General features: G+C 37.1%; 1 protein-coding gene across 15 annotated transcripts in view; it reads right to left on the reverse strand.

The window, feature by feature from the left end:
- BLTP1 (bridge-like lipid transfer protein family member 1) overlaps window positions 1-17,874 on the reverse strand; it is a 125,057-nt gene that overhangs the window by 89,710 nt on the left and 17,473 nt on the right. For all 15 annotated transcript variants that reach the window (XM_055700580.1, XM_055700563.1, XM_055700573.1 and 12 more), the window contains exons 6-15: window positions 15,195-15,381; window positions 13,960-14,041; window positions 13,138-13,331; window positions 8,121-8,200; window positions 6,904-7,054; window positions 4,884-5,040; window positions 4,041-4,119; window positions 3,147-3,238; window positions 2,152-2,269; window positions 946-1,101 (exon numbers count right to left, since the gene is read on the reverse strand). In XM_055700580.1, coding sequence (XP_055556555.1) covers window positions 946-1,101; window positions 2,152-2,269; window positions 3,147-3,238; window positions 4,041-4,119; window positions 4,884-5,040; window positions 6,904-7,054; window positions 8,121-8,200; window positions 13,138-13,331; window positions 13,960-14,041; window positions 15,195-15,381 — 1,296 coding nt within the window. The remainder of the gene's footprint in view (window positions 1-945; window positions 1,102-2,151; window positions 2,270-3,146; window positions 3,239-4,040; window positions 4,120-4,883; window positions 5,041-6,903; window positions 7,055-8,120; window positions 8,201-13,137; window positions 13,332-13,959; window positions 14,042-15,194; window positions 15,382-17,874) is intronic.

The raw sequence follows: 17,874 nt of genomic DNA on the forward strand, positions 1-17,874 counted from the left end.
ATATATATTAAAAAAATCTGTCAATATTACTGCCTATGTTGTTCTTAGGCAAATTATCAAACACAGGTAAAAATAATGAAAAGACATTCAAGAATTCATGACAGGAATTGCCATTTGAAGTATTGTGTATTTAGAGTACATCGTAATAAATTACTCTGAAAGTATTTATTCCGTACAGCTTGTCCTTTTTAGAAAGACACTGTACTTGGCAAAATGAAATTGCAAGCAGATAATAAAAACAACTGTAACTAATATCTTGCAATTTATTGCTTCACACATCAGTGTCTGGACAAGAAAACACATATCAAAAGTTCCTCAGGCTTCTGATGAAGCAGTGAGCCTTATTTTTTAACTAGAACACAATTTCATGATTTTTAATCCACCATCCTCTTCATATGTTGAAATTGTAAGACTAGTGCAGTGTAGACCGCTGCATGTTAAACAAAGTTTTGGCATTCTGAAATGTGCCTCTTAGTTATGTTTAGAATTAGCACCATTATCTGCTATTCCGAAACAACCAGGAAACAGACATTTCTAGTTATACAGAGGTCAAATGGTATTTTTCTAACATTACTTAGAAATATTTATTCCCGAGCAAATGTTTTCACTTAGCTTACTGAATATATGTCAAAACCTCAGAGCTGCTCTCTGCAAACTGTTGTACTAAATCAAAGATTCAAAGGGTTTTGAAAAATGAGCGCTAAAACATGATCTAGAACTGCACTCTCCCCCAAAAGGGTATGCATTTGTACAAAGCAACTTAGAACTTAACAACAGTTTTAGGAAGGTTTATACACATCAACAGTTGCAAAACGGGTAGTTATCACTGAACACATTTTTCTAGCACAAATTTTGTAATTCTTGTACTCTCACTCTGTATATATATACATTTTATACATTTTTTTTGTAGTATGTACTCCCAAATAAACAAAAAAGTAATCTCACCGTTCTCTTGTTGTTTGGTGGAACAGTCAATCCAGTTATGCTGATTTGCTGCCCAAATCATTTCAAATTGATGAAACATGACTTTGAAGTTCCACATATATGGAACAAATGAAAAAATATCAGGTGCGCTATCACTGGACCAGTCTTGGATCAAATCTAAACCCACATAAAGTAATAAAAGGCAAGTTAGTAGCAATCAAGTGAGAGACTTCTTAAGTTTTTGGCTTTTCATAAATTGTAAATCTCAACCATTTCCTCCTATACAGAAAGAAGAAAATGAGAACAACACAGAGTATGTATTTCTCAGGCAGATATTCCACAAATACTTGCTGTGAATCCATCTCCCATTTCTCCCCTCTTTTTTAAGTTGGAAAGCCATAGGTTTAATTAAGTTTACTAGTTTTGTTTTGTGCAGTAGCGAAGTTACACATTGACCTAAAAGCACTGAACAACCGACTGCTTTCCTTTAGTTCTCTGCTCTGATACTCTGAATGTGTACATTAGTAATATTTTCTAATGCAGCAAAACAATGTTGTAGAAGTTCAGGTTTGCTCTGAGCAGACTGGTAGGCTACGCTGTGTACTGCAGTGCTATACAGATAATGGCTCCAGCTTCACCAGGAGGATAACTATTAGCATGGCACTATGCCTGCACTAATTAATCCTTCCTCTCAGCAGGGCTAATTAGCCAAGGCCATGTCACATTGATGGGGCTATATTCCTTCCATTATTGCAGCTGGAATGTTCAGCAACAGTTTGGTGATGCTGTGTCACATTGTACTGCCTTGTGCATAAGTATTCTTCCTCACAGACAAAATCCTAAGGAGCAAATTCCTTTGTCTCATCATCCCTCAGCCACAGGGACACAACAGTTGAAAATCAGTCAGCCAAGGAGAGAGATATCAGAGAAATCAACATCCTAGGTGACAAATATTAAACAAATTAATAGCTCTGACAGAAACAAATTCATCTGAAATTTAAGATCACTTAACGTAACTGCAGATCAAATTTAGTTTAGATGTCAGAAAATTAAATTATTTGGTATCTCTACTCAAATGTAAGAATACCATGGACTTAAACACTTGTGGGCAACAGAAAACATCAGGAACTTTGTCCTCAGAAGCAATCTATTGTACAAAATTTGAAAAGAGAGTCTAAAAAAACCCAATAGTTAATTTGATATATAACTTATTAGTAAAGAAGTTACCTGCAAAGAAGCTTTTCTGAGCAAAGATAAAATGATAGGTTGCTTTATAAACCTCAAGTTCACATTGCCATGTCTGTGGCATGTTCCATATCCGCGGATAGCTGGCATTAATATGAAACTGTGAACAAGATATTAAAGCATCAGTATTACTTGAAAAGATGACAGTGCCTGACCCTGTAGCTCAGCAGTTTTCACATATGTACTCTGATGAATAATTAAAACTGTTTTCCCACTGGGATGAACAGAAGGCCTCTCCAGTTCCTTAATAATTTAATCTCTCATTCTCTGCTTGAAGGTCAAGTGTTAGTGTATTCATTTATCTGGAAAGGTATACTCTGAACTACTTATACATCTATTGCAGCAGACATACCAAGCAATTTATAAGCCAATGTTTTCATTAAAAGCATCACTTTTCACAATACACTAAAAATAAAATCCCTGAGAATACAATATTTTTCAAGCATTGATACAATGCTCAAATTTAAACATTAAAAACATCACTCTAATAACGTCATTTAAAATCCAGAGAAAGATAACCTAGAGATTTACAATACTGCAGAAGTAAAATACTAGGCAAACAAAGGAATAATGCAGTATTAAATCTTTCTCAAGTACTTTCAGCACTCTGAAGTACTTTCAAGTACTTACGCACACATATTCTGTAGCACAGCTAGCGAGTGTAAGGTAAAGCTTATATGAACACACAGCTACATAGTAAGCAAGGCAAGATTTGTAAGTGGTAATGCAATCTCTCCACTGCTTTCAAAACACATATAACTTGGTATATAAATTATTTAAGTCTCTGAAAGTTACATGTGCATAGTTAAGTGTGTATATATAAGCTCCTTACATATCAAGACCTTGCAAAATGCATTCAAAAGGCATATTTCTGTATTGTTTAAGAACCTGAAGAACTGCTCAACAGATAAATAAATATGTTCTTTAGTAAAAATTCTCTGGAGACCAAAGCTTTATGCTTATTAATACAAACTTACAGCTAGCATTTCAGCTTCTAAAAGAGTCCGGTACTGCATACTGCTGGTGGCATCAACATGTAGAAGCTGCCCTTTAATTGTAGGTGAATAGCCTAGCAAACAAAAGACATAAAACATAACCATTCAGACATAAGAGTTACACAGATATTTGTATAATTTTCACTAGTGATTTCAGCAGTCCACCAACAATCAAGAAATATCACGATGGAAATTAATACTAGAATAATTCTGTCCTCTACTGTTTGTCAATGAAGAGCTTAACATCTTCTGCCTTCATGTAGGGGGGATGACAAAAGTCATCTTGCTCGGCCTGGAAACGCTTAGGTTCTGGAGGTCTGAGTTTAACTTGCAGAATAGAGCTCAAATATGCCATACAGAATCAAGAGAACAAACAATTTAGCAAAGGGCTTCAAACCAACCAACAAGACAAGTAAATGCAAGGAGCATACCCGTAACTTTATGTTTATCTCCACCTTGGATTTTGCGGTTTGTTTTGTTTAAGTGAACTACTATTAAATTAGTTTTCATAATGCATTTCTCAGCATGATTCAACTACTACACTAATCCTACTGAAGAAGTCTTCCTGCTCTGGGTTGACAATGTATCAGTAATCTGCTTCAGTAGACACATAACTAAATGATACACTGTCTAGTAGTTAAGGTATCTGTGTTTCCTAACCCAAGTAAAACATGGAAGTAACTTAACTTAAATATGTACATGCTTTAATACCTTGCAATGAAATGTACAAGGAAATACTTTTTGTTCCTTTACATAAGAAAATACATCTCAGTCACACAGGGAAAAACATTACAAGACATTCACACACAGATAGGACTTAAGATAACTGCTCAGGAAAAACATCAGGAAAACAAATTAAGCTTAGTCTTAACTCACCATTTTCACCTACTGTCATGGGAATATTTATTTCCAAATACGATCCTGCACCAACATTTACATGTACAGCATTAGTTTCCTGTATTGCAAGAAAGGAAAAAAGTCACATTAACCAGTGTATTTTATGCTTCTGGCTATCATTACCCATACCTGGATTAAGGCACCTGGTGACTAAAGCCCGTCTTGCCTTCATAAAAATTATTAATGAACTGTCTGAGTTCACTGATACCAAAACCCACCATTTTTAGGCTTAACAAATTCTGACTTAGGTCCACCAATAGAAACAGCATAAGATATTCTAATCCAATGCCTGAGAAGTCAGATGCATATGTATTTCTAACACTGCGCTTTCCAACCCTTTCACTCACACACACACACACAAAAAAAAGAAAAAACAGGTGTACAATGAGGTCACACTATATCCCATTTATAAGAGTAGCAACAGTAGAAAGAAAACTCCAAACCCCTACAGGTCTTTTGCTCCCCCCAGTATAATCTCTCCAGTAATATCAGATATTCATCCAATATCAGAAGATATTATCTTTTCATCATGGTGAGCTTCATCGTAATGGAAGACTGCACAGGAAATGTCCAGACCATGAATTCCCAAGAGTGTAGGAGCTGGCATCCTCCATCTCCTCTGGTACAAGACCTATATTACACCTCAGACAATATTTCTCTTTGAAGAGTTTCCTCATAATTATGGAAGACTAAAACCAAAATTGCCTAGCTTTTAAAACCACAGTTCTGTAATACACACCTGAGACAAGTGAAAATACGCACAATCTAAAAGTACTGTGTTATCACAGTAGACTATTTTCTATGTAATTTTTCATTATTTACCCTATTTTTGGTAAAAAGCAAATCAATGGTGGCATCTGCAATAATGTTCATCCGCAGTTCAAAAGCGAGAATCTGTCTTGGTTTTCCAGGCTGAGCAATTTCTGAGACTTTCATAACTTGGTAGTCTGGTGGGAAGAAAAACTTCCACAAGCAATCCCTAGTGGAGAAGAAGAAAAAATACTAAACAAACAAAACAACAACAAAAACCCAACAGTTTTTATTCACAGAAGAAATAGAGATAAATATTTACACATATTTATGCATCTATTTGGTTCACTTAATTATTTCCCAGTTAGCTGAGTTTTTAGACAACCACTGAATGTGATAAGAAGGAATGTTTCTTTAAAGACTGCATCATGGGAGCCTTCCAACTCATTATTGAAATCTCCAGAAGTTTCAATGACAAGATGTGACTTTTGAATAAAAGCCATAAATGGACAGACCATAAATGATTTAGAACAAAAATATTTTAATTCAGATGGCAAACAAGCTATGTTTTTCTTCTTATTCCTAATCTTTGGTTTACAAATCTGCTACAAAAACATAGTAGGAAGTAATCTGTTTACGCTTTGGTTTGTGCATAAATAATTGATGTAATGCCCAGAAATAAACAAAATACAAAATTTTAGGACCTCAGAATGGGAGTGAAGCCTACATTTCTGCAGACTTGTAGCTGAACAGGCAACTACATCAAAGGAAAGCTACAGCGATGAAGCACTGACAGCATAACTCATATAGGTCTCAAGGGGGTGGAAGTATGTCTTTAAGGAGGGCAGCAGTTTCCTGCACCCAGCAGCTGACCCTTAAGGCAGCTTAAAGTTTGGGGGAAAAACAAAAACAAAAAAACCAACAACCACCACACACTGTCAAAATCCTGGGGAAACCCAAGATTTTATTGCATAATACATTAAAGATCGGTATTTGTAGAACCCCTTACATGAATTGAGAGTACACAGAACACCTACAGATCAGTGCTTCCAAAATGCTCAGGTGCTTTCCAAAATTCTATTTTCTATCCATGGCACAATGTGAAAGCATTCTCAGGTATGTATCTGTGAACTCTACGCACTCTGCATAGGCACTAAACTGCCTTCTACCTAGACAGTTAAAATTACAAAAAGCATACTATCATAGAGCGAGCTTTCTTGGTAGTATTAAAAATATCATTAATGATTCACCAACTTCAAGTTCCTAGAAAAGCACTGTTCTGGAAACTGACATTTTCTCTTCAGTTCTCTAAGACACTGCCATATCTAATGGCTACGCTTTGGTCTGCCATCCTCACACTCCTAAGAGACAGTTAATCGTAACAGTTTCACAGGAGAATTAATGGAGGCCAAGAGAAGTATCAATCTGTAATTAATAGGGGAAAAAGAGGGAAAGCACTGAGTATGTCACTTTTACTTAATAGTTCTTCACTCTCCAAACAACCTACTGTCTCCACCAGAAATACTCATGTGCAAAACACTGAGGGCTAAGCAAAGAACAGTAGTAGAGTTCTGGCCTAATATTTTGTCACTAAAATATCTAGATAGTAAATACTTTGGAGACTGTATCAAGCAGTTGATTCTCCTAAGCAGGGATAAATGATTCCCCCCCCATTATTTTCCTAGCCAGATCTGTACTCCCATAAAATTTTCACATCAATGTGAAGTGTATTCTTAACCATGAGCTAACAGGAGCTTGGCAAGTCTAAAGGTAACCAATTAAAAGGTTAAACCCTTAGATATGTAACACTTGGTAAACAGTAAAACTACTCTGTTCACAGAAAACAGGAACATAATTTATTAATTTAATAATAAATAATCACTGAGTGATCCTAACTTTGGAAGGCCAACAAGAGAAGCAACAATGAATTTACTTATCTTAAACCATTGTGGCAGGACTTCTCTTTTAGACTGCCTAGCCTACCCCATACAAATTACAAGTCTGAGCAATCGCACACTAGAAACTTTAGAATGTTTTCTCAATAATAACAGATATTAAAGATAAAAAGTAAAGATGTAAATCGTGGTAATACCTCTGCCTGTCAGCCCAAGGTCCATAGTTGAAGTCTGTTCCTTTTCCACAAACAATGTCCAAACCCCAACACGGTGGCAGATCCTGTAATTTGCTGTCTTCATTATTTGCTTCTCCATCATTACTTTCCTCCGTCTCCTCTGGTACGAGACCTATATTACATAATATAATAAACAGATTATTTGAGGAAGCTGCTTCAAATTCGCACGAAAAATGTTTGTTAAGCACAAGACAATTAAAGTGTCCTGATGTCAATTTTATTTGAAACCACTACAGTGCGTAAATATCAAGCCACAATCCAATGCAGACTCCCAGTGGAAGGGCGAGAATATGACCAAAAATCTCTGGTGTTTTCCGAAGCACTCCTCACTGATGTCAGTGAAATGCTGACATACACAGCAGTTTTATCTGTTCAGCATGCTCTTTACCAATACAGGCTTTCCTACGCCTATCCTACATCAGTATGCATTGTTATTGAACATGTTACCTTTGTTCAAGATTCAGGCAATACTTTTACATGGAGTCAGAGCAAAAGCTTTTGCAAACAAAAAAAAAACCTCCAGCAAAATAACATGGTAATATAATTCACTGGATTTAAAGTGAAAAAGACAGACACCCCAATATTCAGAAATCAATGGATCAAATCAACTTCCCAAAATCCCCTATAGGTATTGTCCCCACTGCTGAAGTACTTTTGAAAACCTGCATCTTTTTCAGTTTACACCTTAAAACACAACTTGTTTCAAGAATAAATATCAAGATTAATTGCTTCCAAGTTGCAGACAAGACTTGTGGAAGGCACTGCTGACAGAGTACCTACATCTATATAAACTACTCGCTGATAAAAACATTGGTTCTACCTGTACAGTTATTTCAACTATGGAATACCCCAGGCCTCTTACATGAAAGAGCCTAGAAATTTACAACAACCATTAAAAAGAATGCAGCTCCAAATTTCACTTCCTTCTAAATATAAAATACGTAAACTTTCTCTCATTTGTTTCAGTAGAAATTTCTGTCATTTGCAGAAAAAACTCAGGAACTTATAAGCATTCATAAGTGTACTCACGAATGATTTTATTGGCTCCAAAGTTTCACACTAACTCTCTAAACATTAAAGAAAAAAAAAAAAAAGAAGGAATTGCAAGTCCAGACAATCAAATAAACAAATAGCCTTCAATTCCTTTACAATTTTATCTTTGTATTTAACAAAGATACCTGGTTCATCCATGTAGTAATAGATATCGACATCGTTGGACTGCATTACAACAAATCCTTCGCCCATCAGTCTTGGTGGTCTGTAATGGAAAAAGAGTGCAAAGATAAAATTGAAAAAACAACACACCAAAATTAATCTTTATGAATTCAAGTAACTTTAAGTGTAACATGTTAAGAATAACAGAAGAGATTACGTAGGTCAGGCTTACTTGTAGCTTCTAAGTAGTACCTATTTAACCACGGAATCATCAATAAAACTCCTATCTGTGTCAAGCAAGCCAACAGCAGAGGTACAGTGTATGTGGCGATACCTCACCAGAAAATTTTGTAGGCAAGACCCAAGTTCGATGCAATCCCAAGATACTGGCTTCATGAGTCTATACTGGTCTTGCTAGCAGCCTGACGGCAGGCTGCCTGGATGAGCCACAGGCTACCTTATCTACCAGGCATCGGTCTTGTGTCACACTACCAAAAAGGTGGACGCAACAGACAGAAGTGCCTGGGCCACACCACAGTCTGCCCAAACGCAGCTGTTTAAGCCAAATTTGAAGTGCAGGTTGTAACTTCAGTTACTCTCCATGTCTCTCTATCACACTGTGACTCCTGATCTGCTACCTCAGGCTGAATACCTTCTGAAAATAAACAGCGAATATTTAAGTTTATCTTGTCTCAAGTCTCCTATCAAAAAGGTAGCTGTCATATTGCTAGGCTATGTCTACCCTGATTTGCAAAAAACCCACTTAATCTTTACATTATTATTATTACTACTACATAGAGTAACTTCAAAGTTTAGTTAACGCAAGCACAAACATACCAGGTTCCTCTCCACAAAGACATTTCTCAGATATTATACACCCCAACCAACTACCAAAGTTTTACTTTTAATGTTTCTTTCCATCAAGAGTTCCTTTCTCCTTGTCCTACATCGTTTTTTCACCTGCTAATTGTTTTCTTACTAAAATAGCACTCTGATCCAAAGGGACATCTTCAGTAATTAGACCATTAGTTTAAAAGGGGAAAAAAAAAAAGCTGTTCTTCCTCAATAACATTTCCCTCAGTATAAAAGGATATAAGTGATAAAACTAATACACGAAACACTTCTCCTAACACTATTATACTGGTTTATTACAATCCCTTTCTTACAGCATTAACACATGTTAATTTACATACTATTAAATTTTCTAGTAGTAATACTACTATAATATGAAAGTTCCATTTTTACTGCAAAAGATGTTTGCCACTTTTCAAACACTTTTATAAGTTGCTAGTTCTTAACTAAAAAAGAAAATTCCAATAACAGAAATACACGGTCTAACAGCATGGCTTGTTAGAAGCACATTGCCCATTTTACCGCAGCTCATTCCAAATGCAGAAAAACTTGGAAAATATAGAAAAGAGCATATGCAGAGCCCATATAGTGCCAGAAGTTCTTGAAAAGCAACAGAGCAGGAACCTTGAAATCAATTTTACCTTGAGAGTAATGACAGCAGTGAAAGATTAAATACTTTCTACTCACTACCAGTTTTCCATTTCTTTTTTTCTGTCCGAAATTGAACTGGCCTCCCCAACAAGATGCAAATAGAGCAAGATGTGAAAAAAAAAAAAATCCAACCCAATCATTTACTGGCTCAGGAACAGAAGTGGGAAGGAAAGCATTTAGAGATATGCAAATACTAGCTCATGGGAAGAGTTCAGTGTATTCCATCCGCACTTATGAACAGGCACAGGCAGGTCAGCAAGACTGCCAAGCACACCGTGGCACACATGCGATTGGTAACCTGCCCCTCGCACTGAGCATACCGCCATGGGGCTCAGGGGAAGCCACCCTGCTTTGTAACACAGGAGAGGGGGAGCTCACGCCACCACCAGCTGCAAAATCCAGGAGCCTGGCAGTAACTTCTCTAGCGGCCACAATGGCTCGCCATTGCATGACGCCACCCCCAGCAGGGCACACCACTGGGCAGGGGCTGCATCTCATTCCAGCAGCTCAGCATCTCCCCGTGAAGGTCAGCCAGCCGCAGCACGAGGCAGCCGTCTATGATGGCAAACTGTACTTGCTCCCTGCTGCTCAAGCTGCTGTATGTTTTGTGCTGTGAAATACAGAACACTATATCCCTTTCACATGAAGGGCACAGGTCTGGAAACACTATACAGCTTTACCTAAGCTATCTACAGAAATACACTGGAGAAGGTACGTGACTGTTTTAATAAAAATTACTGTAAAGTATGAAAGCATAGGGCAGATTTAACAATTGTTTATTTCTGTCCTCCTAGCAGCATTTACTTATACCAATTCAGAATAATTAATAATTTTGTTTTAATCTAAACCACTATCTTAAATGGCATTACAGAGTCTTTGTGCTGAGTTGTCTTCACAATGGACAATTTGGCTTAACTTCACAACCTAACAGAAACTCTCATGTAGCTGTAGGAAAGAGAAGTATCTACAGGAAAGCTTTAGGAGCTGACAGAATGGCCAAATCCTCCTGTCAAACACCCGCTGACACGTCATACTCATCACCTTTCCCATACTCCACTTTCTGGAGTAAAGGTACGAAGTCTTACACTAAATGGAAGTGCAAGGGGTGAAAAAGGAACCAACAAAACCCCATGCAGTAGCTAAATGTGTTCCTCGGTCCTTTTCCTCAAATTCTTTTCATGTACGTCTTTACCATGCCTACACATTCCATTATACATTTCTGGTTTGTGCTCTTGTTCTGAACTCTCTGAACTCACTACACTTGTAAAATCTTTTTGCCTGCTCAGTGTGAGTTTTTTCCACAAAGAGGAAAGTTCTCTTCCGTATCATCATGTCTTGTCACTAGTTTTTTGATTCCACTTTTAAGAAGAATCTGAAAATAGACAGTAGATGACTGAAGTAGCTTATAGTTTTGTATTATCAAAGCGTCACAGGCCATAGCAAACAAAACAGCAGCCAAGAAAAGTGGTATCTTTCCTTACACCAGTCCTAGGCTCATCACAGGTTAGGTGATAACCAACAGGTGGTGAATCCAGTAGCAGAACCTATTTAGCTTTAAGACCAACATCTATATTTTTCTTAATAGGGATGAATTCCATGGTCAGTTTTCACTGCATAGCCATGCAAAAAAGACACGGTAGTGCTTCTTTTAGCTGTATTCCCAGCTTAAAGTGCACAAGAAGGTACCTCCACAGAAAATGGGAGGCTCCCTAACCTCAGCAAGAATAGTTTCACCTTGCCAGACTTAGCTGGTGGAGGTGGTAGAACCCTAGAAACTCCAACATAAGTCATTTGCAAAACCTAATTTGATAATAGCAAATAATGATAATGAGTTTATCATCATCATTAAAAAGTATTTCCTAATATCTTATCTTAAACTTCCATTTTGAGCCTGCTGACTCAGTCACTGCTTTCCAAACTTGTTCTCCTTTGATCTGCTTTTCCTAGCACAATTTTTTTTTCCTTGGGTTTCAGAGGATTTCTTTGCAAGAAGTGATGGAGGTATTGACATGTCTGTTTGTAATATAATATGACAGCTTTCAAGGTGAGTTTTTGATGTTTGTATCGATTAGCCAGTCTGTAAGAAATTTCATCAAGTCACTTAGCTGTTTTTTATATGTGTATTGCCTGCAGGAATTTCTGAAAGTTAAGACACCCAGCTTCATTTTTAAGCCAAAGAAGCACAAGAGGGCAGGCTCTAAAGTTTGAAATATTCCCCATTCCAGTGAACTGGGTCATTTGTTGAATCTACCCAGGAAATTAGGGCATGTTTTCTGCACAAATGCCATCCTTCAGCCATCAGGAGCTAAAGGGATGGTGACAACATAAAGAGAAAATACTTTGCGGAAGCAGGAGAAAAAGCTAATAGTTTGAGTATCTTAATCCTATTCTGTTTTAATCTTGTTTGTTTTCAATATTAGTTTGAGAAATTTCCTTTGTCGTCATGTTGGAAGAGTAAGATTCTGTACACATCCACAGAATGATCTCTGAAAACCTATGAAGGTATATGATAGAAGGCAGTATTTGGCTGATACAAAGCCAATTAAGGTACAGGCAAACAACATAAGAGTTTATTTGCAAAAATTGTAATTCATTCTCTGGATGTTGTTGCTTAGGAGGTATAGAATAGGTATAATCATAAACATAATTGCCCAAGGGTAGTATACATTATTTATTTTTTGTTGAGCAAATAATGTCTGTGAAAAGACTCCAAAATTCAGCAGTTTTGTCCAAATTATCTGTTGAATATGTAACATTGCAAGCATTAAATAAGATAATGCAGAAAATTCTGGTTACAATGTTCATACCATATCAGTCAGGGACATTAACATAGTATGCACATAAATGTCTTGCTGGTTAAAGTATAATAAAACAAGAATCCTAGTGTCAAATCACTTCATGCAAGCACCCTTTCTTTTGTTCAACTTACTGCCATTCAGCTCATTAGAGCTGCATAACCCTGCTTATGTGGGATACACAGAGGTAAAAGAATCAGCAGTCTGTCTTCAAAAGATAACATGATTTCTACCATAACAAGTGCGCAGCTTTTGCTCATTTTTTTTCAAATTATTTTCCAAACCATAAGCAAATCAGCTCTACAGAAGTTAACACTTTAAACCTTGTATTTGTACTAGAAATGTATTGCTGTCAAAGCCTGTGTACAGATACAGCACCTGAATGAAGGAAAATAAAAGTTGAATGCAGGATGCCCCAACCCTGGAAACATTCAAGGTCAGGCTGGACAGGGCTCTGAGCAACCTGATCTAGTTGAAGATTCCCTGATTAATCACAGAGCAGAACACACAAAAAAAAAAAAAAAAATCTTTAAAGAGATAGAAAACCAGTGCTTTTCTCCATAAATAAAATAGTTTCAAAGATTCAAAGGCCCAACATTTAAAACCTTCAGAGTGGTAGAAACACCAACCATCCAAACACGCTAAGAAAAATAAAGTCACAGAAACACAACCAACATTCTTTTCTCCATTTTCTTAAAATAAATAATAAAATAATATGTAAATAAAAATACCCAAAACTTACTCATCATTCTGAAGACCAACATATCTTGGACTTGGAACCAGCATGACTCTAACATTTTCCAATTTTCCTTTCACAATGTGCATAAACTGATCAAGGTGGCTCGAAGGTGGTTTTGTGGTATATGTCAAAAAAGCATCATCAAAGTTAATACAAAGTGTTTGTGGCTGATAATGATTCCCAAATGCCAAGCGACCCTAAATCAAAAAGAAAACCCAATTACACATTACACACTGCTCTTATATATATGTACATGTTGACCTGTAATAATGCAGTTTAACTGGCCATATGCCAATGAAGACTATGGACAAAAATCCTGGCCATAATCTCTGCATACCTAAAAATACTACCTTGTACATTAAACTCTCAATATTCTATCTCCTATCACCTCCATAATAGTTTTCCTAGTTTTTCTGGTAGGCAACATCAACTTTTAAGGAACATGTCCAAATACCTCTACTAAAAAATGCAGGGAAGAAAAGAAAAAAGAAGAAAAAACCCCAACCCAAACACCTCCCAAAAACTCAACACACCACATATCATACAACATGCATTACCAAGCTTAATTACTTGGTGATATTCCTCAAATCATTACAAGTCTAAGACACAGGTATTTCCCAAAACAGAGAACATAACCATGTTTCCATCAGCACCAGCAGGATTTGTGACTGTGTCAGAGAAGTGCTGGTGGTATCATTTTAAATCTTTGTTAAAGCATGAAGGAGAACAAAAACTCCAAAAGAATGTGTAAGAAAAATGAATGGCAAGCTTGATTTTTAAACATATACTGCTAACTATTTTCATTATCAGGGTCTTTTCACTTACCGTGCTCACATTGACTTTAATGACTGGAATAAGCGATCTCCATGAAGAAGAAGGGTCTTGAGATTCTGTTTTTACTTTAACACTACAGGAAAAAACGGGTTTTATTATTTTGTCTTTTCTGCAGCAGAACTAATTAACTTTTTCTTCTAGGGGTCTTCAGTGCACAGATCCCAGGGAGCACTCCTTCCCACAGGGGCGCCTCCTGTAAGTGACCTGCTAGCAGACTACTGCTGACTCCTCCAGGGCCTGGAGGAACAGCAGGGAACAGGCAGCTACAGCTTGGGTGCTGGTACGCTGAGCCGACACAGGTAGGAAACAAGCATGCCACATCTAACACTCAGCAACAGTTCAGAAAAAAAAAGTCTGTTCTAAATATTCCTATTTAGGTGTGGGATTTTTCATTTCCCAAGACACATCCTGCCCAAAGTTCTTCCTGCACCTGTCAACAAGGGCATAAGATGAAAACGTGAAGAGGCTGGCTCCGAGGCACAGCCCTTACTCCAATTCAGAACTGCCACAGCACCCTGCAGCTGCCCACTAATTCAGTAACACGTACTGGCCTGGCCAGCAGCAGTGGAAGGACTCAAGTCTCATTAGATCTTCTCTGCTCCTGCCAATAAATCAGTCTGGTGTGATTCTGCCCAAAGACAGGCTTATTATTGAGCGTCTGATTTCATGACACATAAGCCATGTAGAACTCCTTAAAGACACACCTCATGTTTTCCCGAGTACCCCAAAAAGAGGAATGAAACAAGAAGGTTTGTGTAGCTAGACACCAACACACACCCCTAGAAATACAACTTGTGAAATCAGACTGAGTTTAAAGGTTAGAAACCAGTAAGTCCTCCCAACACCATGTAGATCCTCACATTTTGTCTATTGAATGTCTTGAGCAGCTGTTACTTCTACTGAGCAATACCATTACTATTCTGCAAGCTTAACCCTCTAAAACACATGCCCCCTTTCCACACTGTACTTCAAATAGATTTTTTTCAACCTGTCTCTGATCATTAAACAAAGAGTGTTTAGTTTGTTTGGTCGTGTTTTTTAATTATCACGGTAGGAATCCGAGGAAAGGAAGATGATTTAGACTGTCAGGCTCATTGCTGCAATTTCTCTCTCAGCTGCACTTTAACCATTTGGCCTCCAGAGCCTATGTTAACAAAACATTACCAGATCAGTTCAGCACTTCAGAGCAAAGCATCAACAAAACAGCAAAATTAATAATAATTTACCTTTCAAGATTGGTATGTGTTCTCTGCCTCCCGTTTACTTGTGCTTTTTCATCATCTTTCTTTGCTGGAATTATTGTAGGATCCAATCCAAATAGTTCTTGAAGTTGACCATAAAGCTCAGAACGGTTGTACACATGAAATTCAAAGTCATTCACCATAATATACAGTCGTGTTTCTGCCTTTGGATCTAAACAAATAGTACGAAAAGGGTTTCCAATTCTATTCCAATATTCCCTTGCAAATCAATAAAACTTGGTAAGGAGCACAGTTGCATACAAAATACAAAACCAAAAAGTATTTCACCCTTAGGTCACAACCCAAAAATAAACCCAGGCATGAGCTGCAGAAAATGGTAAACGAGGTTTATTCAGTTTCATATATAAAACCAAACAAGAATCCCTCTTGATGCACAGCACAGAAGCCTCTGTGCCAACTTCTGCTTTTTAGTACAGGCATCAATACTTGAGACCAATTCAGTCTCAAAACCCAAATCGTTTTCTAGCCAAGCTCTGTGGTACAGCAGGCCTGAACTGGGAAAAAGCTTCCTTTTGCAGAGAAACAGAAAACACCAATATGCAGAACTCACAAGAAGCATACTAATTTTGCACAATTGGTCAAAATATCCACAAATTAAAATTTTAACTGTAATATCAGCTTGACTCTCTGATACTTGAAAACTAGTTTAACATCTGCTAGTTGCATACAGAGCTGTTTGTGACATACTTTGACATACTTTTGCCTTAGATAGTATGACCTAATTATGTAGTTAATGTGAGGAAAAAGCTCACACAATTTCCCCCTAATTACCCAGTTGAAAGAGTGCCCATTACACGTTCACTCAAGAGACCTGAGCTGCTCTAAAACCCAATCTGGTCTAAGTCAAACAGACTTTAGGAAGCTGAAGCATCAACGGTTATTACAGCAGTCCCCAATCTGTAACTCAGTGGGTACATTTCCCACAGACACAATAAATTAAGAAGTCAGAGCAAACACCACTGCTGTTGTGGCCAGGGTCAAGAGAAGAAATGCAGCTGGCCAAGAGCCAAAGCTTATAGACACCTGCTTTATTAAATGCATCCTCTTTCCTATCAAGCTTATCTGTCCCCCACTGTTACACATCTATACAATACAACAGCAACGCATCTTTTAGCCCTCACAGCTAAATTACCAGAAATTTCCATATAATTATTAAACAAAAAAAAAAAGAAGTGAATGCATTGCAAGTCTCCAGAAAGCACTGACATCACAGTTTTCTTGAACAGGAGACAGAAAAAAGTTAGTGCTTTTATAAAAACAGGAAGGAACTGAAACAGGCTCATTATCAAATCTGTTTGTTGGTAATGTTAACTTGCATCAATAAGATATAGGCAAAGGATGGACAAAGATTGGGATACACAATAGTTCACCTGGGAGATCTCAGTATCATCAAGAAAACAAATAAATTTAATTTTTCAATTCCTGGAGGCAAGCATTAGACTTCATTAACTAAATGAAATCATATGTAGTAATTAATTTCTTTAAAGAAGATTTAAAGAGACAACTACCTCTTTTTCCTAGTAACAAAAATAAGATTTGACTTCCACACACCAAGTTTGTTGCCTAAGACACTTTTGCAAAAGAAAAATGCAAGGAAAAAGAGACAAGTACATCTGAATGTCATATACTTAAATGATGCAAAAGAAGTACATATATAGGTTATGTAACAGTAACTACCAGTTTGATAGCAAAATACTGAAGTTTTATCAAGATTTGTTGGAATCAAGGTGATTAACGTAGCCAAGGTTTTAACACTGGCATCCTACAGAGTTCAGTCAAGATGTATTATTTATTTCTTTATTATTTATTAAAATGTTTGCATCGCACCCACCCAAACCATTCAACATAAACATACCCACTAAATAAGCCCTAATGGGAACATGAAACAAGTCACTCCCAACAATAAAAAGTAGTGGAATTGGTTCTCAAAACAGTATTTCCCCTTCAAATAGTACCACACAAACTATACTATATAGTTTTACAACATGAACATTAATACTGCTGTGGCACCTAAGCCAAGACATCTGGGTACACCCTATTCACAACACAATCCTCCAACTTGTGTTCCTAAACCACTTTCATTTCTCAAGTATGTACAAAACCTATTCTCAAGTCCCAGTATGATTGAACTTAACACTCGAAAAGACAACCCACGTGCTTGACTTTTTGTATGAAATTCTTTCAACATTGCTATGACAAGCTTAGTACAAACACAGTGCCACAATGAAAAACAGATTGCACTTGCCAGGTCAAACTGGGGAACTTTAATAAAAAAACAAAAACACACACACACATGCAACTTCACTACATGCTATCAATAATCATTACCCAAACTTTTTGTGGTTCAAACCTTCTCTTATGCAAGGAACTCTGATTAAGGCTTTATGAAGAGCATCCTTAAATTACAGTACAAGCCAAGAATGGTAACAAAATACTTCTCTAAGTTTTAGAACATGGGGAAAAAACCCAAAGAACCCCAAAAAAGGATGCAAAGCATTTTCATTTTTCCTTTTTCTGACACAGAGGTTTAATAGTGACACTTCCTAGCATCCATTACTGTAATCTACCCTTTGATCATAAACACATATTGACCACCAGAAGTTCAACAGGAAGAGTACATGATAAACCATTTTGCAAATCACAC

Source organism: Falco cherrug, chromosome 1 (assembly GCF_023634085.1).
Source record: "Falco cherrug isolate bFalChe1 chromosome 1, bFalChe1.pri, whole genome shotgun sequence".
Taxonomy (NCBI): Eukaryota; Metazoa; Chordata; class Aves; order Falconiformes; family Falconidae; genus Falco; species Falco cherrug.